General features: G+C 38.7%; 1 protein-coding gene across 6 annotated transcripts in view; it reads left to right on the forward strand.

Annotated features, from left to right (window-relative positions):
- The window catches only part of OSBPL6 (oxysterol binding protein like 6), a 186,360-nt gene that overhangs the window by 148,624 nt on the left and 9,962 nt on the right, over positions 1–27,774 (forward strand). For 3 of the 6 annotated variants that reach the window (XM_032479772.1, XM_032479773.1, XM_032479775.1), the window contains 10 exons: positions 4,562–4,727; positions 7,828–7,961; positions 8,770–8,793; positions 15,747–15,854; positions 17,656–17,793; positions 22,931–23,018; positions 23,527–23,780; positions 24,472–24,609; positions 24,962–25,025; positions 26,225–26,303. In XM_032479772.1, the coding sequence (XP_032335663.1) occupies positions 4,562–4,727; positions 7,828–7,961; positions 8,770–8,793; positions 15,747–15,854; positions 17,656–17,793; positions 22,931–23,018; positions 23,527–23,780; positions 24,472–24,609; positions 24,962–25,025; positions 26,225–26,303 (1,193 nt within the window). The remainder of the gene's footprint in view (positions 1–4,561; positions 4,728–7,827; positions 7,962–8,769; positions 8,794–15,746; positions 15,855–17,655; positions 17,794–22,930; positions 23,019–23,526; positions 23,781–24,471; positions 24,610–24,961; positions 25,026–26,224; positions 26,304–27,774) is intronic. The other 3 variants (XM_032479774.1, XM_032479776.1, XM_032479777.1) reach the window with 2 other exon arrangements.

The following is a 27,774-nucleotide window of genomic DNA, read 5'->3' on the forward strand; positions in this document are numbered from 1 at the left end:
AAATTGATTGTAAGGTACTTAGATTAATGAGCTGTCCATGGTGAATGTGAAATAGAATATGTCAATATAAGAACCTTATGCTGGATAAAAGTAAATCATAATATTTGCTTAATCATAACATCCTATCAACTTTTTAAATACAGAGTTCATAGCAAACAGAGACATTAGTTTTTTGGCTATTAGAGAATTTTTCCTGAATTATAACAGTCTTACTTCTGCTGATGGTGGAATGTATTTTAAGACTAAAACTGCTGACAAATATGAAAATATTTTGGTTGCATTGTTGGAGAATGGATACTAAAGTGAGGATTGTTGGTTTTCCACTTTAGGATTAGTGACTGACTCTTGCTTTATATCTGGGTACTTAGCTGAATTGTTTCAGACAGAATTGATTTTGATTATGAAATGAACCAGTGACTTGGAATTAGGGGACTGACTGACTCTTAAACTCAGTTTTGTGAACATTTGAACAAACCAATTTTTGAAGCTGATTTCATGGTTAATGTCTATCTTATGCATCTATTAAAATGCAAATGAATAAATTATGTTATACTGATATGGTAACAGATTCTGACAATAGATACCTGTAAAATTAATTTTAAAATTCTTTTTTCTTTTTAAATTAGGTACTGGGGATTAAACCCTGGCCTCATGCATGCTAAGCACACACTTTACCACTTAGCTACACCCTCTCCCCAGTTTTAAAATTCTTAAATGTAATCTTTCATTTAAAAAATTCAGAAATCCAAATGATTATTAGGGTGAGAACAATATCTCAGTATGGAAAGGAAAGGTCAATCATTTTATGAAAATGCTGTTTCTTTAAATAATGTACTTCTAGGATGGCATGCAGGGAAGTGATTGTGTTTCTACTGTGCTCATTTTTTTGATTGCAGATACATATAGTGAATATAATAAAACTTGGATTAGAACCTATTAAATAGAACAGATCTATTTTTTTTAGTCAAGAGTACAAGAGAAAAGGCTTTTGAAAGATGGAGATATTGATGTTCACTTCCCCACAGGACAGCTGTGACCACAGAGGTTAAGAATAACTTAGAGCATCTAATGAGAAAAGCTGGCAACATTTAGTAATGTACTCAGGAATACCTAGAGAGAACGGTGACTCCAAACCCCCTAGGGTTTATGATTTTTTTAACTTCATACCAGAGCAAGACAGCATCTAGTAGGACCTTCCACTGGCTCCCTCGGCCCCTCGCCAACATCTCAGTGAGCTGTCACTGACGACTCAGCCCTCCTGTTTCTTTTAGTGCAGTGGTTCCCCTCAATTCCCTGTCCTTCCTCTTTTCAACACTGAAATTAGCCCACACATTTTGCACCTACGCTATCCTGCTAGGTGCCCTTTTACCTGGAATGCTTCCAGATGACTTCAGTCACTTGTTCTCCTCACCCACTCAGGTGTCTAGGGCAGCTGAGATTGCTCCCAAAGAGAAGTACACCCGAGATGTTTCAGAGATTTATTCTCGTTGATTCTTAGTACTAGCATCAGTAATGGTCCACTTGCAACGTCAGCCAGACCCAACAGAATAGGGGATTGGGAAAGAGAAACACTGGCCCTCCCCATGGAAGAAGACAGAGAGTCCCAGTGCAACCAGCACACCACACCAGGATCCCCGCACCTGTAACGCAGAGTAACAGCAGCAGGACACTCTTCACAACAGCTCCCTGAGTGGTATACACTCAGAATCTGCCTTAGACCTCCTGTTGTGTGTTCGCTTTATCATTCATGTTTACTATTGCTAAATGTCTATGCCAATAGTCCACCGTCAATCTGATTCCTCTTTTGACTGCTTTACAGACAGGTGATGAAAGCATCTCCTCACAGCCTGCTTCCAAACTGAAATTATTTTATGTTCCTGGATCAGGCTTACTCCCTGTCACAGGATTTCAAGGAAGCCTTGAATTTCCTTCCTGAGAAGGGTATAAAGCTACATTTTCAGTGTTGAAGTTTCTCGGGTACAAACATTAAGAGCTGTAGACAGCTCCCACTCCAGTCATCACCAACAGAGAACCTAGTTACCATTTAAATGTTGGAATCCCATGATACTCAAATTGATGAATAAAAAAACTGAATAAATAAGTCCCCAGGCTGCAGAGATATTCAATTAGAATTAGATTAATACATCTCAATTTGCGTTCTCAATTTCATTTCATGAATTTTTCGATTAAAATGACCCATTCCATATACTTCTTTTAACAAAAAAAGATATCAGTATAAACATTTTCAGCTAGAAGTTTATAAAAATTAGTTTTCAATTTCCCAGGGAACTGTCTGATTGCAGTTTGAATAGAGCATTCCAAGTCCCTTTTCCTGTGGGTTAGATACAAAATCCTTTTTACTGCTTTAATTGCTGATTTAGACTTCCATTATGTACAAAATACAAATTTGTAATATGTTTTTCTTCTTGGCGTCTGATTCCAACTTTTAATAGAGAGGCATTATCTCAGGGACAGTCTGGGTCCTTACTGGGCATTCTGGGCCTCCACTGCTCATGGCCTCCCATTACCACCTCTCCCCCAGCCTCCTCACCCACTCAGAGTAAGAGACCCTCCCCTGTGCCGTGTCAGTCCTTGGAGTGTTCAGGGCACCTGGCTGCAGATAAAACCCTTTTCCATGATCCTCAAGACATTTCATTTCCTGTCACTGAACACCCACATTCCTTTTTCTGAAGTGTTTTTTAGTTCTTTGTATCTGGAAGCCATATCCTTAAACCTGAAAACTCCCTGGTCTATCCATTTCCTCAGGTCACAGTCTCTCCCCATGACCTCCTAATTACCAACCTTTACGTGAATTCCCTGCTCCTAGAGGACCTTGGACTGACTGTTCTTTCTAGATTTAGCATCACCACAGCCAAGGTCAGAAATTTTCTTTATCTGTCTTCAAATATTCTTCCATGTAAATCCTATTCCTTTACAGATACCCTAAAAAACCTCAGTCATTATTAGCACAAAGTTACCCGGACAAGATTCCAGCAATATTGAACCCGAGGACTCCATTTTCTCAAGTGGCTTATCTGTTATTTTTAAGTCTCTTCTCTGGAATAGCCAGAACTTCTGATCCTGATGAGATACACAAGTTCGTGACATCTCCCAGCCGAGTGTAGCCAAGGTCCCCATGGAGAATGCGGTACTTACTTTGATGACTCCAGATACCAAATGCTTCAGATATTCTATAGTAACATGCTTAGCTTCTCTGAACATGCTCGCTGTCTTTCCCAGTAAGCCCTGGATATCTTTTGAGATAAATAACTCCATTCCAGGACAAATTCCATTCTAAGGACGCTTTCCAGTCTCAGCAGCCCTCCTCACACAGACCCACAGACTGCAGCTCAGGATAGATTTTTGGGATCTCCATCTCCTCCATCCTCCTCCCTCAGTGCAGACATATACTCACTCGCTCCCTCTCTCCACCCCCCTCTCTTTTTCTGTTACGAGTTTTGAAGATATATCAAAAAAATGAAAAAAGGAAGGGGTTCTGACATACATTTAAATCAGGCGAGATACTGGTTCCTTCCTCCTCCACCATATTTTCTGTTAGATAGAGGGTGTGAATTATCTTTTAATTTATGCAAAATTCAGCTTGTGGAGGAGCCTAAGAGTCTGATTCTTGAAGATAACTGAATGCACATCTGTGCAGTAAGAATTAGGGGAGGTTACTGGTAATCTGATTTACAAGAGGAATTGATATTCCCATTTCCCAAGAATGTTTGACTAACAGCATTTGTAATGGTCAGGTAAAACCTTCCAGAAGGAAAGGGAAAGGTGCTGTGCCTCCACCCATCACAATCTTAGCCCAGATCCAGCCTGGGCAAGGAAGTACCTCTAGTATTTGGGAAAATCTATAGTAATATGACTTTTTTTACTTAATGCTTTTCCATATTGGCCAGTTCATAAGCCATATTCGTGTATAACAGTTATGTGTAACATACAAAGGTAAACTACAGTAATTTATATAATATATATATTTCATTACAAATATATTTTGATAAATCAATTTCAAATTTAATTGTGAGTCCTTTAAACCGTTACTGTATTTAGTATTAAACTGAGTTATGTTTTCTCTAATGGCATTGGAGCAAGTGAATCTTTCTGTATGTGTGCCTCTTGAATTGTCACCTGTTCAGTGAGTTCCTGCTCCAGGCTCAGAAAGAAGTGGGCATAAAAAGCCCTCTGATGTGAGTACCCAGACTTTGTAAGAGAAGGTCAGCTGCGTCACAGCTCAGACTGCTTTCGGCCGGTACTGTTTCAGTGGGCTCAGAGCTGAAGCTTACCTGGGATTATGCCTCTTCTCCCTGTCATTGTGTAGTCATCTCTTCCTGAGACAGGGAAAAGCCAGGGAGTCAGTGGCAGTACTAAATCAGCTCCGGGAAACGATACTCCTTCCTACCCCAGCCACCTGCAAAATAAATGAGTGCTGTCTCCGAGTGTGTCATCAGAGAGGATTCTATTACTGGGGAGAATGGAAGAGATCTTTTCTGTGTAAGAGAATGTGGAACAATGTGCTGTTTGCTGTTTAATAATTTGTGTCCTCCCCTTTCAGGTTCCTTTCAGTGCTACCATGTCCCCGGTTCGCTTGCATTCCTCCAATCCCAACCTTTGTGCAGATATTGAATTTCAGACTCCCCCTAGCCACCTCACCGACCCTCTGGAAAGTTCAACAGATTATACAAAGCTTCAGGAAGAATTTTGTCTAATTGCACAAAAAGGTAACAACCAATGTAATGTGCCTTTCAGAGAAGCTCTCTTCTTTGATGGAAAAGTTGCCATGTATTTTCTTATCCGTGTCTGGGCGGTCATGGTAGAAAAATTAAATGATTTATACACTTGTTGGAGCTCTATAGACAAAATGAAGCAGGATGTGATGCTTGCCTCCTGGGAGAACACATATCATAGGGTTACAGTTCAGACTGAATAAAGAAAGTATCATTGAATGGAGAGAAAAGGCAGAAAGAAAGGGTTATTCTAGGCAGGCTGGCAGACACTATTACTCAGCATGTTTTTCATCATTTAATACATACTTGCACGTTAGCCTTTGCACGGGGAAAAAAAAAGAAGAAATAGATTCTGTTTGAGTCTTTTTTTAAATTGAACAGCACTCACTGATTGTAGCTACAGTTGGTGGGTCAGGAGTTCAGGCTGGCTTTGCTAAGCAGTTCTGTGCCACGTGACCTTGGCTGGGCTCCCTCAGTGTTACTCAGCTGGAGGCTGGGCTGAATGGTTTAAGGTGGCTTCATCCAGGTGCCCCGCAGTTTGGTTGGAGGCTGAGAGGCTGCACACAACTGTCTCTCTCCCTCTCCACCGCATCTCAGGGCTCCAAAAGAACAGAGCGGATTGGAATGGAAGTGACCAGCCTTGTCCAAGGCCAGCTCTGGAACTGGAGCAGTGTCCCTTCCACTGCACTCCACTGGGCAGAGCTTCATAGGCCAGTCCAGATTTGAGGGGAGGGGAAGTCCACCCCACTGTGGAGTCTCTTTTTTGATAGGAAATTTCAATAAGGCATGTTGCATATGTTTAACTGCTGTCATCAGCCACAGAGAGTAAAGTGTAATAAATAAGCAGGCTCGTGGAGTGTAGATGGACTAGGCAGTCTTGTCTGTGTTGACCAAGAAAAGCTCAGCTCCTGAATTAACTCCCTCCCCTCACTGCTACAGTGTTCTCCACCTTTAATTCAGCCACTGAAATTTGTCTTTTGCTTTTGATGGTACCTTCTCAGGCACTGTCTTATAAAATATGTAATCTCTTAGAGAAAGATATACCTTATGTTACTTTCAGTCACTGGCACCTTATGATGAATTAATCACATTTGTTTCCTCTGGGGCTGCTGGTAATAGGTTATAAGATATTTTTGAAAATGTGTGTTAAATGAAACATCTCAAGTATCCCCCATAATACTGAAGAGCCCAGTGGCTCAGGAAAAGAAGGGGCATGCTGCGGGCATCTCTGGGAATGCTGAAGTCAACAAAAAATTTATACTCTCAAACCATCAGCAAAGATGTACTGTCAGGTATTTCTTTAATTCCACAACCCTGAAACAGTTAAGCAAAATCATCTCCCCCTCCCCGCCCCTTTTCTTTCCTGTGGATTTCTCAGCTGAGATTCTGTACGGCCAGCTCTCTTTCTACTGCTATTTTACTCCTTACACATTTTTATTACATTTCTTAGCTGGATGCTAGTCATGTCATTAGACTAGAGCAATGCTTTTCTGTTTATATAACAGCATAGATTTATGGCCAAGAAAGCCAGTAACTTTTACTTCTAATACGGGGTTATAGGAGCAGGTAGAATGAGACAACTGTGTGAATTAAATATAGCACAGCTTCTAAAGGAAGATGGATAAATTTGAAAGTAGCCCCAGGAAAGCTTTGTATATTTGGTTGCAATCCCGAGGCTTTCAGGAAATCCAAGTTTCAACAGAATTTTAAAGCCTCTGTTGAAACAACATGTTTTCTTTTCCACTGTGCTAGAAAAAAAAGGGGGGCTTTTCTATGACTATTGAGTGAACTCTTTAGGAGGAATTATGGATTTTGAAATCAGTGAGAGTCCACTTTTAGAGCTGCCAGTGGGGTTAATGTATTTCAGCTATCAAGTTATTACCATAAAATTGATGACAACTAGAATGTAGCACGTAAATCAATAGATGGTGAGTCCCTTGTGATCCTGCCATTTTTCCCCTTTAATTCAGGCCACTTTTTTGTGCTAAATTACTCCACTTCTTTTAAAAATAACCTTTCTCAAATAAGGAGATCTCTGTTTTAGAAGACTTGCATTTTATAGAAACTGCTATTGTAAAGATAGGAGTTGGAAATTTAACCTTTTTGTTTCAAAACTGAAGATTGCCTCAGATTTTACCAATGTACGTTGTTAGGTATGCAGAAATGGGGGGGGGTTATTGTTGCTTTTATTTTGTTTTATTTTACTTCCAGCTTTATTAAGCTATAATTTGATAGCTTAACATTTATAATTTAACATTGTGCACATTTGGGGTATACATGTCAAGTTGATACACTTATATATTGCAAAATAATTACCACCATAACGATAGCAATACCTCCATTATGTCACAGAATTACCATTTCATTTTCTGGTGAGAACATATAAGATCTACTCTCTTAGCAACTTTCAAGTATATAATGCAGTATGATTAACTGTAACCAACATACATACATTAGATCCCCAGAACTTATTCATCTTATAACTAGAAGTTTGTACTCTCTTTGAAAGCACTTCTGATATCAAGATGTTCTTGGCTGAGAAAGTAATCCAAGTGCTGTTCTTAAGACCAAATCATTTCCTATCCCAAAGAGAACTAGTCAGCACTTATCAATCAGCTGACTGATTTATATTGGCAGGAGTCATAAAATGATCTTTTTTGAATGCACACTTTAGGGAAATAATTTTTAGATAGTTCTAAATGATCTGCATGAGGCTTCATTGTACACAGAACTGCTCACATATTATCATTAAACATGGCAGAATAAAACTTGTTTCCTTTTCCTTCTAGAAATTATAGATTAGTTTCTAAATATTGAGATTTAAAATTGATATATTATATGCTGCCTCCAGGTCTTTGTTGGCCAGTCTGGTGTGAAATGCTAAAACTTTCATCCTGATTAGTTACCATTACCATATTTGTGTTGTGTATAAATATTCTATAGACTCCATTTTAAGGCTGACTTTTAATTAGACTGTAACATAACCTTTCCGGAAAATATCCATGCATGAATTAAAGTGCTGAGAAGTTTATAATTTTACATATTCTTTCTAGATCTGTTTAATCTTTGTTTCTCACTTTTCTCCCCGATCCAGTGCATTCTCTTTTGAAGTCTGCATTTAATAGCATAGCTATAGAGAAGGAGAAGCTTAAGCAGATGGTTTCTGAGCAGGATCACAACAAAGGCCACAGCACACAGATGGCACGGCTCCGACAGTCACTGTCTCAGGTAAATGAGAGTGTTTTGTTTCACTCTCATGGCACATTCCTAACCCTAGAGCCAAAGATAGGTGCGGAGGCAGGCCATCCCCAGGAAAGCACATTTGTATGAAATTCTCCCAAGACAGTGCAATGTCAATATTCAGTTTTATTTCTTTTCCTCCAAAAAATATCAAGGTAAGAGCAAAAATCAACCAAACTTGCTTGCACACATAACTGCTGTTTTGCCCAATTGAATACTTTTAATCCTCTCTATGGTTATTATGAATCCCTGGTTTTAGAAAAAGAATCACGCATTTATACATGACTGATATCCACATCTAAACTATGTTCCAAAATATGTTCGACCCAATGTTAAATAGACCAAATCTACCAGATCTTCCACATTTACTATTTTTTCCAACTTACAGTACATTTTAATCTGTTGAAAAGTACTGATTACCATTACCTACTTATTCTTTTCTGATTTGCACTGTTAGGATTTTCTTCCTGTATAAATTATGCCTCCTGAAGCTAGACTCTTTTATGTTTCAATATATATATATAACACTATAATATATATTATTCAATCTATATTGCATTGATCTTGTTGATACTAATCGAATCCCTATGTATTTCAAGGTTGAAATTTCTGTTCAAAAGCCTTGAAAACTGCAGTTATGCTTCTGACACTGAGCACTTCCTCTGAATTAGTGTCTTCATTTAGTCTATAAATGCACCTTTAAAAATTCCTTTGAGAATTCTATGTTGTTATTGATTTTGTGTGAGAACTCAGTGTTTATATAAAATATTGTTCACTTCCTGGTGCCTTGGATCAGAGCGAAGGAGCAAGCAAATCCTGGGTAAGTGGTTTTCCATGTGGGTCAGCTCCTGCTTGAATAGTTTTTCCCTCAGTCCCTATCAGTTAGACTTAAACTGTTTCACCATGTTTTATGTACCTGAACTGTCAGCTTATTTCCAATGTTAAGTTTCCTGTTATTGAATGTTGTTACCTGAGCCCACTTTCTGCTGTTCACTGTCACACCCTGTCAGCTGAGGTGCATCTGCTGCTTCCAGTGCAAAACGAAGGGGCACGAGAGCCTGAGCGTTCGAAGCAGCGTCTGTCGTGCCAGTCCGCAGACAAGCCCACTTTACTGGTTTGCCCTGGACTATATTCTCAAGTCACCTATCTGTTGAACACTTAGTGCATGTTCATCGGTCTTCTGAATCATGATCTGAAAGGCTCATGAATCAGAAAGATCAACATAATGGTTCATGAACATGTATCTATCACCTTGTAAATGTGTAAAATACACTCTCATCCCCCTACATGTTGTAGTATTTTCCTCAGATGTGTTAAATGACTGAAGGCTTAGTGATAAAAGATAAGCTTGTACTAAGAAAAATAGGAAAATGTGCTTGATTCTTGCTTGCTTGCTTTTACTTGCTTGTTGGTAAAACAGAGAATGATAAAACAAGATCTAGGTTTAGGAGATCAGGTGAGATTAGAAATGATGATGAAGAGAAATTTTAGGCAGTTATTCATCCATTTAGTCATTGTTTTCATTCAACTCCTGTACGTTCGGTCCAGTGCAAGATGTAGAACATCCAGGTAAAAGTAGCCCTGGCCATGTTCTGAGTAGCTCGTGATCTGACTTGTGAGATGAGCAGTGTTTACTCAGGAGGCAATTAAGTGGACCACACTGTAGTCCATTCCAAGCAGCACATGGGTGGTTTAGATTTGTTCAGAGACATGAGAGATCCCTGAGCTGTGAGCAGAGCCAGAGATCAGCCTTTGTGGTAGAATCGGTCCTTGACAAACCTGAGTAGACAGCAGTGGTTCACAAGGAAGATGCTGATACCAACATGATAAAAGTAAAATAAAGCAAAATTACAGCAACTTTGGATGCTTTGGGTTAAATGTTCTCTTCTCTTGTCTAAATGTATTTATTTGCATTTAGAATTAGAGTCTCTGGGGGAGGGTGTAACTCAGTGGTAGAGCGCATGCATAGCATGCATGAGGTCCTAGGTTCACTCCCCAGTACCTCCATTAAAACAAATAATAAATAAAAGTAGAGCCTCAGTAGGTTTTTGTTTTTTTTTTTTTTGGTTGTTACATTTAGTTGTTTGTTTTGTTTTTTTTTAACTCAAAAATATGAAAATAATTTAGGACTATAAGGATAGTTATACCCTACCTACTAGAGAATTTAGTGCTTCCAGTTCTGTCTTATCATAGCCTTTAGGCCATGTTCACATCTCTGTGTCTGTACACACCTTCCCATTGGGCAGATTGTATCCTCCTGAGCTTGAGGGCTTTGGAGAGAGGCCTTGGCTAGAGAGAAAGATGTGGATACCCCAGTATATCAGTGAATTTATAGATGTTGATGCATTGTGTTTTCAATCAGAATAAAAGAGGTCAATGATGCTGTCATAGAGAACATTAGTATTTAAAGGACAAGCTAAAAAAAAGGGGTGAGGGGATCTTTTGATGGAAGCCCAGGGCAAATAGTCGACAAATTTAGGTAGCGATGACCGTTGAGATCAAAGGTAAAGAGTTCTGATAATCTCAAGAAAGAAAAGGTTAACAGGATCTGACTTAGCAGCAAATGATATATGGGTTGAAAGTCAGCCTTGGGATTTGGCAGTCATCTCAGTATGTTTGTATCATGAAGGGAAGGAACTAGCAGATAAGGAGACTAAGATGGGAAACAATTAACCGATGGAGCCATGCTGGTTGGTCAACTCTTATCATTTTCATTTTAAATATAGCACTTAGGATTGAACAAGCTATGAAATAGCTTGAGTACATTGAGAGGGTTGTTCTGAGTATGTTTTTATAATAAAATAACTTCACATTTAATGTGCTTTTAGGTAAGACATCTTTGATCCCTATTCAAGTGTCATCAGTTAAACCCCAGGTATTTTTTTAATGAACATTTGCCAAGCCATGTCTCCCCTAGGAAAAGGAAAGAGAGAGAGAGAGACTGTGTTTAAATAACTTCTTAGATTAGTCTAACATTTTTAAAGCTTATTTTTTATTTGACGTAAGTCCTATTTGTTATATGTCTAATGATTAAAATGCTGCTTTTCAATAAAGCTTTTAAATATATCAACTTGGCAAATTCCATCATCCTTTAGAAGGCACATAACATAATAAAATATATAAAATTACCATTCTTCACTACCTGTGCAGCATGAATTGTTACCTGCCTTGCACATCTAATAATTTGCAAGGCTGAACAGTATAATGAATTCCTCTTCTACAGTATATTTCATCACTGATCTATATGTACACAAAGACATACATAATTCTATTATTTTACCCCATAAACGTTAAAAGTAAACTTTTACACCTGAGAGGCAGCATAGATGTTGGATTTGAACCTATGGGGCAAGGTATTTTGATGTGGCATCTATCCCTTTATAAGTGACTTTGTTTCACAAGCAGCTGTAGTACCCTGAACACCAGAATCAAATAGTATACATAGTAAGACTAAGGTAAACTCAGCACCCTAGATTACTCTGATAAAAGGTTCAACTTGACCTGTGTCTGTCTTCAGTACGTTACCCTTTGTCACTGTTACTGGTTTGATTTCTGGCCACATAGTTTGTACACAGCTTGTGCTAAATGCAGTGGGAATTGGGCCCGTACAAACATGAGCAGCAGTAATTCTTGTACTCCATCTAGAATTACTGTACTTCATTAAATCAATATGGCATCAGTTGTTAAATGTACCATCATTCTGTGCATTGCAAAGAAAGAATAAGCTCCTGTCAGTTAAGCTGACACAGTGCTTCAGAGGTGTTAATATGGGGGGAATGGTGCAGCTTAGAATCAGTGAAATGTGGTATGTGTGGGAATGTAAGCAAAAAATTGGCTCAAGGCACAGAGCAGCATAGTTAAAATTCCAGTCATAGTATTTGCCATTCTTCCTGTCTGTAACATTTTACACATCCAAAATAAATATTCTGGGCTGAGATACAAGTTCTAAGTGTATTTATTTATTCCTAAATTTTACCGTGCCCTAAGACTTGGCCAAATTTTTTGTGTATGAAAATATTCTTCATAGAATTATTTACATCTTTTTTTTAAGCTATCCAGTAACTTTAAATTGATGTCATCTTGGACATAATTTGACAATATTTATTAAAAGCCTTTGAAAGATTTTATCCTTTGACTCTTTGGTCCGTGGCTGATACGTGTAATCTAAGGGAGTAATGCTGAAGGTAGAAAACCAATATGCATGTAAACATTCATGGCAGCATTATTTATTCTAATAAGAATCAGTAACAGCATAAATGCCCAATATCAGAAAATAATCACTTATCTGCAATTATTAAAATCATATTTGTGAACAGTTTACAACATAAAATAAATATCTGTGTACAAAGAATAAGTGACAGACACAGGATGTAACGTATGTTCCCATTAAATAATGTGGAAAATGCACAAGAAAAAAAAAAGCTAAAAAGAAATATACCAAGCTACCAAAAGTTGGTGGATTGGGTAGTAAGGTATGAATTTTTAAAAATATTTTTCTACTTTTGCATTTTCCAAATATGCTACAGTAGTATTTAGTTTGAAATCAGAAACAAGGTGATTTTTAAGAGATACCCAGGATTTGGTTCTTGATAGCTCTAGTTTTGACAGTTTTCATACTCATTTTCTCACTCCTCCTGAACTGGTTTTGCTTTTATCAAAAAGGTTTAAGCCTTCTGATGATTCCGTCTTGCCATACGTTTCCTATCCCTCTCCAGCCATCAGGTTTCCATGTTTCCTTCCAGCACCCACAGTTCCATTCAGTAAAATGAATAGGTGAAGCCAGTGTCTCACTCAGTCTAAAGTAAATTCTCACCCATTGTCTGCCAGGGTAAATGAATGGTAGTCAATAACAAAGAAAGTAAGGGTTTGAGCAATTAAATCAGGCTAGGACTTCAAAATAGCAACTTCTTTTATAGCTTGGTCAGGAATGACGTGTTTTTTCGGATATATTACACCTGAATGTCTATGAGGGAGACGAGGTTGGGGAACGGAGCATGCTCTGTGGAGTTTGTAGTGCAGTCTGAGCTCACTCATGGAAGCCAAGTAGTGAGACTTCCTAAAGAATCCAGGCCCGGTCCTGAGCCCCAGGGCGCTTCCTGTCTGCTAGGCCTTGGCCCCACGTGCCACTGATAGAGCAGCCTTATGACTTACACATGTCCATGGCTTTTCTTGCTCCTGGGCTGGCGCGAGTGGCTGGTGCTGGGCCTCCTTTTCCTTGCTTTTCCACTGCTCGTGCTCCTCGGGTGCGTTCCATATCTTGCTTCTGCACTTGTCTGGGCTCTTCTATGTTAATTGTCACTAATAGCGTCATTTCACTGAAAATACCCGTATTCCTCAACATCCCAAGGATGTTTCTATAATATCGTACAGAGAAAATAGTAGCACTTCAGAGAGGGGAGGAACAAACGTGGTCCTGAGCACTCCCGAGGGCGCTACGCTGCAAAGCTCCTGGTACCTGGTTGTAGCCACCTTCAGACACAGTCTGTGTGACTGAGGCAAAAGGAGGAGCCCCTGGCATGACGCACAGAAATGGGCCGCTGCATGCTCCGCCTCTGCTTACACTTTCGACCCTCCGGGTTGCCAGGGTTGGAATAGTACTTACTGCCACGCTTTAAGGTGCTATGTAACATTTTTCTACCACTGCATATATATTATCAATACAACATTCCTTTAGTTTTCAGCTCATTTCCTATTGATGTTGTCAGCTAGAGGCTACCTTACCCGGCTTCACACACACCTGTAGGGAGGATCACATTTAATGAATATTGGACGAGATGAAAGCTTAAATGAGAATTTAACTTTCCTAACTACCCAGAGCAAACAGTTCTACAAGTTTTCTCATAAATGACAAACCTGGGTTTAAAATGCCCACCCTATGGGAAACCATTACTTATCCTTGCCCTTGAGTTTTCGTGGGGTTGTTTTGTTAGCTCTGTTCCAGTGGCAACAGAAGGTATAGTCACTTTGGTGGAATCCTTTGTTGAGATTTGTGTGAAACCCTGAGGTCAAGACTGTGAGTCTGCAATTAAAACCATCAAACAACCTACAACAAAGCCTTCTGCTTCCAAGACAACAAATTATCTGGTTCCAGTTATTTCAATAACTAAGACAACTTGCAGTGGACTTGTGGACAGAGAAATAATGAAGGAACAAATAAGCATATGCAAAGTAGTCACAAAGGACAGGAGTGATGCAGTATTTTCCCCCAAATTTCAAGCATTTGAGATTTTACTTCTTAAGAAAAATGATTCTGAGCACTTTTGCTGAATATAAAGTTATCAGGAATCACATGGCTTATTTATTAAAAAAGTAGAAAAGTGGTCACTTTTTTCCTAACTAAAACATCCCTGTTTTCTCAGAGAACTGGACACATATTTCCTCCTATCTGCAAATGTAATGACTGCAGGATCTGTGTTTAATCCATCAATATTTGACAGCCCGCAAGACCAAATGTTCTATTTTACACCTCTTTTACTAACTGGTTCTAAAGACTTTAAGCAAAAGGCAAAAGCTTTGAGAGAACAGTTTTCTCTTTAAGAAGCAAGAGCTGGGTTGAAGGGAGAGAGGAGAGGCCCTTCTATGCTCTGTGCTCAAGGACTATGCACTGCTCAATGCAAGTGTGAAGTTTAGCCACTTCGTAACTTATCCTAGGTGCAGAGTTATAGTTATATGATATGATATTTGTCTGTGTATTGGATTACTGTATTCATTGAGTCCTTAAGAAGAAAAGAAGCATTCTCATTGCCTGGGGCAGAGGCCCTCTTCAGTAAGGCCCGACATTTAACTTCCACTCTGAAACATTCGCTTCCATCTTCTCATTGCTGATTTTAATGGGAAGGAAAGGAGCTGTCCAGCTTTTCACTGGGCTTTGTCCTCACAAAGGTCTTTTACTTGAGACTTGATATAATCCAGTTAACTACCAGTTATCTGTCTTATGGAAGAGGTTCCCATTCACTAAAGTGATGCATGTACCTCTGTCTACAGAGCCCCTGTAGGGATTCCATGCTTAAGTAAAGCTGTTCTCACCACACGCACTGAACTGGGGTGTAGCAGGTGGTGTTTTACTGATGCTGGCTTGGGATGTGTTAAAAGTCGTAGGAGACAGATATCTTAGAGTCAGTTTCCTTGCCATGATGTGTTCTTTGTTATGCTTGTTGATGTCCACACTGTTCAATGAAGACACCTTTGGTCTACACTTGAGTTAATTCTGTTACACTGTCATAGGAATTAATTATGTGCTCCTGGAAAATGAAACTACAACTATTTCCTTTCACCAGAATAAAATACAACTCTATAAAATATAAAGTCAGTCCACTATTTATTCCATTTCCAAATAATTTTTAGATAACTATCTGGCTTTGAAACAACTCCCAAACTTTAGAAACTGGAACCAAAAAAATTTGAAAGAATCAAAAGTTTTTATACTCGTGTGCAAAATGTGATATATATGTGGTGGTAGACTGGGCTCAGGTGTAATGGGCCTGACTCTAAAGGAGAGAAAATTCCATGAATCATTTTTATGAAATTCATGAACTCTTTCAACCCACTAACCTAAGTACTACTTAGACTGCCAGTCTTACATTGCAAAAAATGAATACCTTATTTCTGAGCCATTTATTTCCTTCTTACGAGTAGGATCTGGCCTATGATGGCTCCAAAAGTTACAACTAAGAACATCATACAGTTTGTTGTCTAAAGTGTACATGTGTGCTTGTTCTGTTTTATACTTGCTTAATAATTTGAAATTACATGTGCGGTTCTTATTATTTTAAGGCACTCAACCAGAATGCTGAACTAAGGAGTCGATTGAACAGAATACATTCAGAATCTATTATTTGTGATCAGGTTGTCAGTGTAAATATTATTCCTAGCCCTGATGAGGTAAGACACATTTTTAATAGATGTAGAGTACTTATTTTATAGCATCTAAATCTACTGCATATTTTAATTAATTTTTATACAGTTTTTCCACTGCTGATAAGATTCCCTGCGTAAATATTTGTGTTGCTGACAGTTCGGTGTTCTTTGGAGTGAAAGATGTACATGAGCTTGACGTTATTTATTCTTGGCGATTAGTTGTCTATTTTTATTTATTCCTGGATTCATCTGATGCCGCTGAACACATATTCCAGCTTGTGAATTTTCTGTCTCGGTCTTCATTTGAAATGTTCGTTATCATCAGTGACTCGTGATATGTGAAACAAACACTTTTAGCTGAGAAGGTGTTTAATAAAAGTTTTCTTAAGGTTTGTTTTAAAAGTCCTATCTAAGAAGAGACGTCACCTGACCTTGCTAAGATAATACTAATAGTGCTGCTACGACTGATGCTGCCGCTAATTATTAATACTGAACACATGTCAAGTGAATGCTTCCTGTGTGCTTGGCATTGTGCTAACCCACTTTACCTGTGTTATCTCATCTGACATTCCCAATGATTCTCTGAGATAAGGGCTATTATTATAACATTTTTCAAAGAATTTTTGGAGAAATGGTAAGAGGGTGAGAGAACATTCAGTATTTGGGCTAAACTTGAATGTGTAATTCTGTTTATAACCCTTTATAAAATTATCATTTTTAGCCATGAGAATTTATACTTTTCAGTAGTAATACCTGGGGAGAGTTTTAACTAATACTAAGGCCATATTTACACCAAAAACATACATTTTTTTAGAGATGTTCAGGGGCAAAGGTTCTGCCCTCTAACTGCTCAGGAAATGCCATCCCCACACAGCTCTTCTTTGATGTAAGTTGCCCACCTTACCCCCAGGGACCTCCAGGGGTCCCATATCTCTGATGGCACTTGTTGCCCACTCAACTGCCTCGAATCTAGAAGTATTTCTAAAACTTTGTCATTCAAAAAGTAGTCAACAGTCTCGGTTTGAATCTTCTTTTCAACCTGAAATGTGTACTAAGATATATAAATTATAGTTCTCTTACATACTTTTCTGACTGAAATTTGTATAGCTTCTTTGAAAACAATATTTATCACTTACTGAATAAAAATACAGTTTGAAATAAGATTCAGTACTCTAGTCATATGTTTCATTGGCTGAAATTCATGATCAAATTGGAAAATGACTTTTATGTATTCTGTATCAAAAATTAGTGTTGCAGATTGTTTTCTTAGCCTGTATGTAGTGGTTTCTACAAATATTTCTTGAGGTGTAGTGTACTGGTTAGAATATGTTTAGTAATGACAGACCTAAGCACTTGAGAATGAACTTGTCTCCATAGTCAATTCAGCTTATTGATAGGGGCTCAAGCTTTTAAATTCCACTTGATATCAATTGAGCAGAAATTTAAAATGAACTCACTTTTCAACTGTACCTTTTGGATTCTTTAGGCATATTGGAAGGAAACATATCAGTGGTCGTTACTCAGTTGCAAGTGAAAATTACTTGTGGTCACCACTCTTTTAACAAATGGTGTGAATTTATTTAGAAATCCAACTAGTACATCGTGGTCTGATTTGAACAAATAGCTATTCTTATGGGGAGAAATGCTTTTTTTTAATTTAAGTATAGTTGATTTACAATGTTGTGTTAGTTTCTGGTGTACAGCATAGTGATTCAGTTATACATGTATATATTCTTTTACATTATAGATACTACAAGCTATTGAATATAGTTCCCTGTGCAATGCAGTAGGACCTTGTTACACCATATACTTTTCTTTTCTGTAGGCTGGTGAGCAAATCCATGTCAGTCTCCCGCTGTCACAGCAAGTAGCCAATGAGAGCCGCCTCTCCATGTCAGAGTCAGTCTCTGAGTTCTTCGATGCCCAAGAGGTGCTCCTCTCTGCAAGCTCGTCAGAGAATGAGGTAAAGTTCTTTGATGCATCAACCCTAGCTGCTTCTGACCATAAGTTTGGGTTAAAGAAGGTAAGACTATGGAACTTGTTTTAACAGCATAGTAAGATGTCCAAATAGTAGCAAAGCCAAAAGCATATTGAGAAGCCAGGCTGTATTGGTTCACATTTACTGAGCCCTTAACACTCTGGGTACCAACCCAGTACTCTTAAATTTTATGAATAAAAAGAATCAAGTATTTATTCTGACTTCCCTGTACAGTTTATATTTAATGTTAAATAAATAATTGATAAGAGTTCTTTATAGAAGGAAACTAGCTAATAAACATAGAAAGAGTGAGAGAATAAGGAAATTACCATTCATATTTGTGCATACACATACACACACACACACACACACACACACACACACACACACACACATACACCCCTTTGTCAGAGACATGAAATTGAGCTTAGAAGACTAATGTCTTTCACATGTCTAGTTGGGTAATTGTGGTTTGGGGAGATTACCATTGGCTGCCATAAAAGCTTATTGGATTGCTTTCCATGCTAATAAATCTTGGCAAGGTCTTGGAAACAAAAATCTCTTCCTTAGTCAGGTTATAGAAATTCTTTTACTGAAATTTAGTCAAGTACACTTTGAATTTTTTTTGGCATAGGGGAAGCAGCCAAAACTCTTCCCCACACAATTGTTTAGGAGTTTTGTCATTTGAGATTGCAAATCTGTACTGCATTTTTACAAAAAGGAGATGAAAGAATTGCTAAATGTTATTTCCATATGCATGGAAAGTAGATTGGAAGGAAACAGCCTGACAATTAGTAGTAGTTGTTTTTTGGATGTTGGAAATTATGAGTGATTTTAGAAACAAAAGTAAGTAAAAAATAGAAAGAAATAATGAACACATGTAACTTTTATAATAGAGAAAAGGTGCAATAGAATTCTTGTATCAGGTACTGAATTTGTTACCACACCCAGCTGGGCACTTGCCTCTCAGATTCCAAGTCATAAATTAACAGATTCACAGAGACTCACATTCACAAGCTAGTTTAAATTATTCATAATAGTAATTGATGTTATCAGATGGACAAAATAATCATTGCTTGCTGATTATGTCTCTTTCCCTGTAGTCAAATCTGCCTGGGAAGCCTGATTCTAGTCAGGCAGTTGTTTGGTGAGCAGGGAAGAAACAGGAGCAGAAGTGAGCTGAGTGATTTTAAAGCTGGGAGGGCCAGGATGTAATAGCTCCAAACTTTAGTCTCCATTACAGGGATTCTCTGCCACACAAATGGGAAATTTGTGTTGTGAGCTAGTCTCCACACCCCCAGGGAGCACCATGCTGGAGACATGCTGCCTACCAGCATTTTCTTTTCTGACTCTCCCTTTTCTGGGCTCCCATAGCTGACAAGTTCTTTGTCCTTGTTCAGTCAGACAAACTTGACTGGACATTATCTGGGCTTGACCCATCATCTGATGACTGTAGCGTACCTCTCTGAGAGCAACCGAATTTCCCTATTTCTGTTCTTGGGGGCACATCTGACCCGGTGCCCAGTTGCCACTTGCACCAGCCACAGGCACTACTGAAATGAGGACGGTGTGAAGCAGGTTATTGCACAAGTCCAAGCAAGGTGGTGGTGCTGCCCCTGGGGCAAGAGTGAATGAATCCAGGGGCAGAGGGAGGGGCAAGGTAGTAGAGGACAGAGGCACATGGAGATAATACATTCACTTTAAGAGGCTGTGAGTTTAACAGGCCTCTCAGTGGTGCTACCTGGCAGCCATTTGGGTATTCAGTCTGCAGCTCAAGGAGAAAGCAGGTCTGGGGACAGAGCAGGGGTCAGCTCAGGATCCACTTACCAGCTGCCCGTGAGACATTGCCACCTGGGTGCTCCACAGAACTTCTAATTCAGCATGTCCAAATGAATCCATCAACAACCCCCTCCCATGCACACACAATTGCTTAGTAACATTGAGAACATTGAGGTGCCTGTCACTTGGGTTTATCTCCTGGTCCAGCCTCTTCAAATACTTAAGACCGAGTGTAATGATAAAGGGAGAAGATCTAAGTAAAAAGAGTCATTTTATAAAAACCTGTAAGATACAGTCACAAGGAACGGATGTGTAATTTAGTTCTTTCCAGTGTGTAAGAAAGTAAGAAAGTCATTCTCTGTGCTTCAGAATGGGACATGGGGTGTCTTTAGCAAACTGATAACTCCAGGAAGCACTCTGGTGGCCTCTGGAAGGCTCCAGAACAGAGGTTGCAAGAGGCTGCAGCTGAGAGCAGAGCTCAGATTACAAATCTTCGTATGACAGCTAAGGAGTTTAGATTGTTTTCCTAAGGACACTGGGGTATAGGGACATGATCAGATTTGCATTTTGGAAAGATTGATCAGGCTGCCCAATGGAAAATGGATTCGAGGGGGCAAGAAAGGAGGCAGGAAGACTCATTACGGAGATTGATGGGGTAATTTAGGCGGGGCCCTGATGGAGGGTTGAATTGGAGGAGCAGCAGTGAAGCTATAGGAAAATGTATGTAATTGAGAGTATTTAGGTGACAGAAATTTCAGAACCTGATGAGTAAATCAATGTGGGGAATGAGTGCTAAAAGGCAGAGGAGTGAAGGAAAATACTGAGGAATCTTGGCTATTTGATGTGAACACTTAGGCAGAAAAGTGCTTAGTTAAGCAAGATGACAAGTCTAGGTAAGTTTCTGTTTTTTCCCTTGTTTCCTACTGCTCACACCTATGACAATATAGATCTTACTCAGGGCCCGCTGTCATCGTAAAATTCTTTTATATTCTACACAGACGTGGATATTGGACCATTTCTATCGTATATTAGTTTGGGCAAGATTAAAAGTTAAAGATGAATAGACTGTAGCTTCTAAATGTTTATGTAATAAACATGCCCTGCAACATGAATTTGGTTGGGGCAGGCTTTTGTCTCCTCTAATATAATTGGATATGATTAGCTTTTTTCAGAGAAATCACACACAAGAGTTTGATTTACTTTTTATTTCTATCAAAAATGTGACTTTCATGATCCTGATGGTTTAAACCTTCCACTTCATAGCAGTCAGTGGGAACTGGAGGCCAGCTGCAGTGGGAAAATACAAATCAGAAAAAGACTTCATTCTCAGTTTGCCATCTTTATAGACTTGCTCAGGGTACAAAAGCAAAACTACCATTATTCATTTATGCATAAAATCATTCTGTCTATAATACTGTCTCCCTAAATATATGAACTCTTCTTAACTAATTTTGAAAACATCAGCAATAAATCCAGAAACCTTAAAGGAAAGGCTGATTGTTTTTATTACATATAAATTTAAAATTTTTATATGCCTCCCCAAAAGCAGCATAAACAACCTTAAGAAATAAATTGCAAACTAGAAAAGAATGAAGTTTATATGACAAACTGAAAAATGTGTGAAAGACAACAATTTCAGTAAAGATAAAATTCAAACTTTAAAAAGAGATCTTTTATGTCTGTTAGATGGATCCTAATATGGATTGAGGATGTATAGTGTCTAAGCAGATGTGAGAGATGCATGCTCTCATGCACTGCTGGTAAGAACAACTTAATGCAATACAATCTGTCAGGAGAGCAGTTTGGCAACACACAGCTAAAGCCTAAAAGTGACTCATCTGACCCAGCAGTTTCACTTCTGGGAATAAGTCTTAATGAAATTGCCAAACAGATTTACAGAAATATATTTACAAAGATGTTCATCCAAACATTGTCTATAAATAATAAAAAATTGGAAGCCACATGAGTGCTGGTTAAATTCCTTGGGTTATAACTATCTCATGAAATATGTTGCCATTCCAAGTAAAGACAAAGAGCTATATTTATGAGAATGGAAATATACTCAGAACACAATGAATTAGCATGTCAACCAATCCCCCTTTTCAGTATCTAAAGACAGGTGTATCTATCTGCAGAGGCATTTTGAAATTGAGGGTAATACTCACCAAATGTTAAAAGTGATTTCTTTTAGGTGATAGGATGGATGATTTTCATATCATTTGTTTACCCTCATGTAATTTCTGATTTTTTACAATAAGAATGTTTTGTTTTTATGTTCAGAAACAATATAGCACATTTCCATTTTGAAGAAAGTAAATAAGTATCAACAACTTTCTTGCCTCTAGGAGAAACACTGGTTTTCCCATTCCTCTGAGTGGCTTTATGTTACTTCTTCTGTTTTCTTATCTGTTCTAAGTCCCCTTAGTACATATGTTGCCCCTTCATTTTATTCTTATGTGAACTTTGGTTTCATTTTAGTTCCATGTTTTTCTCATGGAGAGAGTGGCTTAATTCTTGATTTCTCTGTGTCCTGAAATCTCTCCCTGCTACCCCAAATCATCTGCCAAATTTTGTCTGTTAATACTTCAAACATGGCTCTCAAATGCAGCTTTACCCCCTTGATCCTTACTGTGGCCGTCTCAGTGTAATCGGTCAGTATTTCTTACCTGGATCTATGTGGTATCCTATTATCTGGCCTCCCTAAAAAAGCTGCCTAGGATCTGCCTGAGAACTAAATATAACTGTGCCATTCCCTTGCATTTCATAACTCAGAGGTTTATGTGTGAACCCTTTATGTTCACATGAAAAGCCCTTCAGGTCGGACCTCTTCTCGTTCACCCTACCCTGTTATAGCCACTCAACTTCTTAGCGCTCCTAGAATAAATGTTTCCCTTGCGGTCCTTGCCTTTTTGCAGACCCCTTCCTCTTGTGCTTCTCCTCTTTCTAACAACTGGCAACTCCTGCATCCTCCAACACCCAGTTCAAGTACTGCTTCCTCCAGGCAGCCTCTCCTGATTCCTTTAGGGGGATTCACAGGGCTTCCTTTTTTGCACATTCTTACTGCGTTGAACTGAAACACTTCTGGTTATGTCCTGGCCTCCCCCAGTCTCACAGCTCAACTAAGACAGGAAGCTACTTAGAGAAAAGGCTGCTCTCTGGCAGTCCTGTATTCTGGCTCACAGAAGACTCTCAGTTGCTCATTGCATGTATCCCAAATACATTTCATACTGTGACCTCTGCTTCTCATTTGGTCAATATCCTGTTGTTTTTAATTGTTTGCTTTCTCTGAACTTTCAAGAGTGAACAAGAATTCTGATCCTCTCCCTGTTCTTCCCTTCCTCAGGCTTCCGATGATGAGTCCTACATCAGTGATGTGAGTGATAACATATCTGAAGACAACACCAGTGTTGCAGACAACATTTCTCGGCAAAGTATGCATCCTTTGAGCTTCCAGGTTGTTCTATCTCCATGCCAAGCTACACCGCTGATGACTCAAGGAACATTTTGACCCCCTCACTAATTGTTCCTTTTGCAGCTGATTGTTGAATGAATTTTGTCTTTGTATAATCTGTTGAGGCAAATGGTTGAAAATTTTGTTAGGTAAATGGTTAAATGAAAACGTTTAATTCTTGCCCAAACCAAAATTTTGAGTCTTTCGTATTAAATATATTTAATTTTTAAAAATTTGACTGTCTTTTCTCAAATAATACTTAAGTATATTTAACGCCTTGTTTAAACAGCTATACACTGAAGTTTTGTGCATTTAATGAGCAACCTTGTATTGAAATAACTCCATTCACTCTTGAGAGAGTATAATGAAGGCTTAAAAAATGTATCACAATCAGAATTATTTGAAAGGGTTTTTTCCCTCCCAGATTTTGGGAAATCAGAAAAGCAAAATATCTGTCACTGTGATTCTTATCTTTCTCCCTCTCCCAGTCTTGAACGGGGAGCTTACAGGAGGAGCCTTCCGAAACGGACGTCGGACATGCCTGCCCGCGCCCTGTCCTGACACCAGTAACATTAACCTGTGGAATATCTTGAGGAACAACATTGGTAAAGACCTGTCTAAAGTCTCCATGCCTGTGGAGCTAAACGAGCCACTCAATACTCTGCAGCATCTCTGCGAGGAAATGGAATACAGTGAGCTTCTGGACAAGGCTTCGGAAACGGACAATCCCTACGAGCGCATGGTAGTAAATAACAGAGCAGCACCCTTTGGGGATGTGCCAACCCTAGACCTGGGCTGAGGCAGAATTCGTTGTGATGGCATGTTTGGTTGCTACCTAATACTCTCACTGCAGAGGGAAGAGAGGAATCCGTTTGCACAAACCAGGCAGGGCCAAAAAGTTCCAGATACCTCGACTGAGAGATACATACTTTGTGATTGATTCTTGGTTCCAAGTGTTTCTGAAGTTAGAAAGTAAAGGTCTCACGCTCCTTGCTGGTTTAAGACATGCCGAGCCTTGTTTCATCAGCTCTTCCTGAATGCCAGGAGAGTGCATTGTTCAGGGACTTACATCTGAGGAGGTAACCTCCTGTTTGTTCTACTCCATGTGGTGCTAAAACTGTCCAAATGGCATAACCTACACTCTGGCTTTCAGAACCTTTGAACTCTGATACTCAGGAAATTGGGCAGGCAGATGACTGAGGAATATTTGGCCTCAGTTGCCTGTTGGTTCCCAAGCAAGGAGTTTAACCTCATTTCCACTTATTTGTTTATCCCCACGAGTGTATGAAGAGTCTGTGCAAATTAAAGAAAACGCAAATGCCATCAAAGCAGCACCCAATGATAGGGGTGTATAAAGTCTTGGGGAACAGGGGACAAACAGACCTGGAAGTAGTCTCTCCTATATTATTTTCCTTTCTTAAATGTTTTAACAGGTTCTTATTGCTGCATTTGCAGTTTCAGGATATTGCTCCACCTATTTCAGAGCAGGAAGTAAGCCATTCAACCCTGTCCTTGGGGAGACTTACGAATGCATTAGAGAGGACAAAGGATTCCGATTTTTCTCAGAACAGGTAAGTCCCACTGGACTCAGTGAAGTTTCTGTGTAGAAACTGTAGGAGGGCTGTTTGATGATACAAAGAGCTTTTTGATAAACATCTGACTGAGGTGGGTTATAATACTAGTTAATAGAAAATTCACTTAGCTTATCTATATAATTGCCCCCTCTAAATGTGTTTAAGTGTGAAGTGTCTTAAAAGATAAAAAGATTCAGTAGTTTACTTGTACATTTTGAGACTAATTCATTAATAAAGATGGATGAGTTGAGTAGTTTTATTTGAGGGTAGCCAATATATGTTGTAAAAAATTATCATTTACGGAAGTTTTAACACTGATGTCATTGCCTTTTTTGTTTTTAACTATTAGGTTAGCCATCATCCACCCATTTCTGCCTGTCACTGTGAATCCAAGAATTTTGTGTTTTGGCAAGGTTTGTATTTCAATTATAACTTCAAAATCCAATTGATGAGCCTATACAAAAGTTTCTAGTTTCCAAAGGTGACTCAGTACTCAGTTCAGATTTCTACTTTTAGAACTCAGAGAATATTGGTAATTGGTGTGGAGTTCAGTTTGAGAAACTGGATTTCCTGATTTGAATAGAAACCATGTCATCTAGGAGATGGGATTATTTATTTAGAAAGCAAAGCCCTGTGGGACAGCAATACCCATTGTTCACTTAGAATGTTGCAAGCTCACCTAGAATAAAAAGTTTCAAAACCCCTCTAGAAAAATTTACCATGAAGTGTGAATAGTTCCTTCACATTTGGAAGGGTGCTTTACTGGTCACAAAATGACTCTTCTCAATGCACTTCCTCAACCTAAAAACACACAAAATGATAGAGCACTGTGACTATACTTTATTGCAGAATAAGAAAGTAAACCATTTCTTGTGGATAACAAAGATTCAGAAATTTTGTGGAGTTAGCACTAAGCTCCCTTAGTTTTATCAAAATGAGATCAAGCAGTTATTACAAATGCACAGATATACCTGAGTGTCCACAAGTAAAACATAAACCCATCACGTGAGATAAAGTGCTGGGCCCTGGGTGGTATCTTAACAACTAGCACAGGAACATGTACCTTAAATTAATCCTACTTTCTCATAAATCTTAACCTATCTGTATTTACAGGATTTTTTTTGTTTTGTTTAGTTTTTTACTGTTTTCCCAAATCATGCAGCTCTTCAAATACATGTGTATATAAATCAATGGTACTGCAATCTGCAATTATTTTTACTATACACCATATATATGTATATACATATACATACAAAGTATTTCCACCATTTAGTTAAAACTTAACATTTGTGTAGATATTAAAGCACAGTAGAGTCTATGTATGTGTATATATGAATGTGCACACACACATTATTCGAAGCCTTTCCTAATTTTATGTGTTGAAAACACATACAGAGCATGTATTATGGAGAAACATAGATTTTTTTGGTTCACAGTTAATCTTTTCACTTCGGGCCATCCTCAGGCACTTGTCATATTAAAACAATATAGAACCAATTGTGATTTCAAAAGTTCTTTGTCAAATGCAAGGTATAATATAAAATCACATTTCTAGAGTAAAATGACTAGATATACAATATGTATTTCTTGTCCTCTGCCTTATGTCGTTTAGATATCAGATGGAAAAACAAGTTTTGGGGGAAGTCGATGGAAATCCTGCCAGTTGGAACCCTGAATGTCATGCTTCCAAAGTAGGTTGCTCTCATCTTCCTTTTGGTCTCTTATCTGCTTTTCTATGTCAGAAATGTGTATTTGAAACTCTAGAAGGTGCCAGGGAGCAATTTATCTGTATGATCAATGCTTCTGTTAACTTCCTCAAAGTTTGAGAATGGACCCGCACAAAAGCAAATGAGAACTTCAGCATATGTATCAAAGATTCCTTTTATTTCTTCACATCCTCCATTCATCAGTCAACACCTGCCTGTCCTGGTCACCATGTTAGTTTGGATTTTATGTGAAAGTTTCTCTTTTTAGCCATTTCTTTTCTATATATTTATAATTTCACTCTTGAGTTCATCTTAGACCCAGCTAGTATTTTTAATATCTAAGTTATTTTATTGAGGAAGCAGTGGAATCCTCTCAGGGTTGTTGTCCAGAGGATATTGCCTATACATATTAAAATTAAGTGATGTTTTCATTGAGGCCAAAGGCTTGATTGCTTTTCCTTTTTTTCCTTCATTTGGTTGATTTTGTTCTGTTTTGGTTTTGTCAATCTGAATGACAGAATTCGCTGGTAGATTGGATATAGAGGAAGGTAGGGAGAGGGAGGAATTCCCAGGACCACAAAATAAACTTTCAATATTTACAAACTCATGAGAAAGAGAGTTTGCCCAGGTATATACAGTACCTACAGCATACCATTCATAAATTTTTTAGAAACTCAGAAGCATTTTATTTTGAAATAGCATTTTGTTTGTACATATACATAATGTGCAAGTTTAAAGGCGATTTGAAACTGTCGTCTCATTCCTTGGCAGAAACTCTGTAATCCTACACACTTTGCATTAGATTTATGCCGTCTATGCTCATTGATCTTTTCTCAATTTCTCACGTATTTGTCTTCAACTCACAGCTTGAAACAATGTCCTCAGAGTAGTCTTTCCTAACATCTTGCCCTACTGTGCCTCTGTGCCTCTCTCTTCCCAGGAACCTTCCTTGATGGCCCATTGTTTGCAGGGTAAATCCAGACTCACTGATGTGCATTCAGGGCCTTCCCTGATCCACCCCATCCCACTCTCCAGCCTTGCCTCCCACCACGCCCACTCACCTGTAGCATGCCACACGTGGGTCCCCAGATGTGTCATGCTCTTTTGGCCTCTGTGGCTTTGTCTCTGCTTTTCCCAGCCTGTAGTACCTTCCTATCCAACCTTCAAGCTTAGCCCAAACCCAGCCTCCTCTAGAAGGTCTTCCACATTCCAGGCAGATCTAAGGGCACTCCTGCCATGCTCTCATACGTGTCCATCTACCCCTCCTTACTATTGGCTACAGGAGAACAGGAAACAGGCCCTATTCAATTTGGTAGCTTTAGCCCCTGGCCCATAGAAAGCATTGAAATGTTCCTTAAATGAATGACTTATGTCATAAATGTCCTTGACCACATAGAAACTTCCAACAAAGAAATGAGAGAGAGATGAGGGAAAAGGAAGCTTTGGCCAAAGGATA

Source organism: Camelus ferus, chromosome 5 (genome assembly GCF_009834535.1).
Source record: "Camelus ferus isolate YT-003-E chromosome 5, BCGSAC_Cfer_1.0, whole genome shotgun sequence".
In the NCBI taxonomy this organism is placed as follows: Eukaryota; Metazoa; Chordata; class Mammalia; order Artiodactyla; family Camelidae; genus Camelus; species Camelus ferus.